The sequence below is a fragment of the Manacus vitellinus genome, unplaced genomic scaffold (genome assembly GCF_001715985.3).
Source record: "Manacus vitellinus isolate BGI_N305 unplaced genomic scaffold, ASM171598v3 ctg7180002429520_pilon, whole genome shotgun sequence".
NCBI classification, from domain to species: domain Eukaryota; kingdom Metazoa; phylum Chordata; class Aves; order Passeriformes; family Pipridae; genus Manacus; species Manacus vitellinus.
In genome coordinates this window covers 1-1,729 of record NW_021938075.1, presented here as the reverse complement: position 1 = coordinate 1,729, position 1,729 = coordinate 1, and the positions used below count along the sequence as shown (strand labels likewise).

Here is a 1,729-nt window from a genome sequence, read left to right as displayed (position 1 = left end):
GAGGGACTGGGATGGACTGGGAGGCACTGTGAGGGACTGGGATGCACTGGGAGGCACTGGGAGGGACTGGGATGCACTGGGATGCACTGGGATGGACTGGGATGGACTAGGATGCACTGGGAGGGACTGGGATGGACTGGGAGGGACTGGGATGCACTGGGAGGCACTGGGATGCACTGGGAAGAGCCACACCCTCAAAGGGGGAAGTTTGAGGTGGGAGAGGACACTCCAAAAGGGAACTGGGATGCACTGGGATGCACTGGGAGGGAGTGGGAAGGACTGGGATGCACTGGGATGCACTGGGAGGCACTGGGAGGCACTGGGATGCACTGGGAGGGACTGGGATGCACTGGGAGGAGCAGGGAGAAGAAAAGGGAGAAGTTTGGGGCGGGAGAGGACACTCCAAAAGGGAACGGGATGTGCTGGGAGGGACTGGGATGCACTAGGAGGCACTGGGAGGGACTGGGATGCACTGGGAGGAGCAGGGAGAAGGGAGAAGTTTGGGGTGGGAGAGGACACTCTAAAGGGGAACGGGATGTGCTGGGAGGGACTGGGATGCACTGGGAGGCACTGGGAGGGACTGGGATGCACTGGGAGGGACTGGGATGGACTGGGATGCACTGGGATACACTGGGAGCTCATCCCAAGACCGGGAGAGAAGAAAAAGGGGGATGGGGTGATTTTTGGGTGGCAAAAGGAGCGTTCGGGGGCGGCACCTCCACGAAGTTGGTGTGCTTGGCGTCGCGCACGGTGACCACGGCGTGCACCTCCTCGATGAGCTTCTGCTTCTCGTCGTCGTCGAACTGCATGTACCACTTGGCCAGGCGGGTCTTCCCCGCCCGGTTCTGGATCAGGATGAAGCGGATCTGCCCCGGGAACGAGGGGGGGACAAGGGGGTTGGGGCGGGAGGGGTTTGGGGGGTCCCCGCGGCCGCTTTTGGGGTGTTTTGTTCACAGGGAACCTGGGAAAGGTCTTTGTCCTCCCTGGGGGGTCACATTGTGGGGTCAGGGTAATGGGGGGCACTCTTCCATCCCCTCCCCAAGCTGTGCCACCCCACAGGGGTGTCCCAATATTTGGGGGGTCCCCTCGCCTGCTTTTGGGGTGTTTTGTTCACAGGGAACCTGTGAAAGGTCTTTGTCCTCCCTGGGGGGCTCCTGGGGTCAGGTTGTGGGGTCATGGTGATGGGGGGCACAGGGGGTTGCCCCCTCCATCCCTCCCAAGCTGTGCCACCCCACGGGGGTGTCTCAATATTTGGGGGATCCCCTCGCCTGCTTTTGGGGTGTTTTGTTCCCCCTGTGAAAGGTCTTTGTCCTCCCTGGGGGGTCAGGTTGTGGGGTCACGGTGATGGGGGACACTGGGGGTTGCCCCTTCCATCCCCTCCCCAAGCTGTGCCACCCCACAGGGGTGTCCCAATATTTGGGGGGTCCCCTCACCCCCTTTTGGGGTGTTTTGTTCCCCCTGTGAAAGGTCTTTGTCCTCCCTGGGGGGTCAGGTTGTGGGGTCATGGTAATGGGGGGCACTGGGGGGTTGCCCATTACCCCTCCAAGCTCTGCCACCCCACAGGGGTGTCCCAACATTTGGGGGTCCCCTCGGCCGCTTTTGGGGTGTTTTGTTCCCCCAACAAGAGGAACCTCTGAAAGGTCTTTGTCCCAATGGGGTGCCCTGTTCTCCCCCCCCCAGGACACCCCAATATCCCCCCAATATCCCCATGGGGTGCCCTGTGCCCCCC

At 61.9% G+C, this 1,729-nt stretch overlaps 1 protein-coding gene across 1 annotated transcript; it reads right to left on the bottom strand.

Annotated features, from left to right (window-relative positions):
- Positions 1-609: 609 nt before the first annotated feature.
- LOC103765027 (AP-2 complex subunit sigma-like) lies at positions 610-933 on the bottom strand (the record flags this gene model as incomplete). The annotated part of the gene is made up of 1 exon (XM_029965677.1): positions 610-933. A coding segment is annotated over one exon (295 nt), but the record flags the coding sequence as incomplete, so codon positions are not given.
- Positions 934-1,729: the final 796 nt, after the last annotated feature.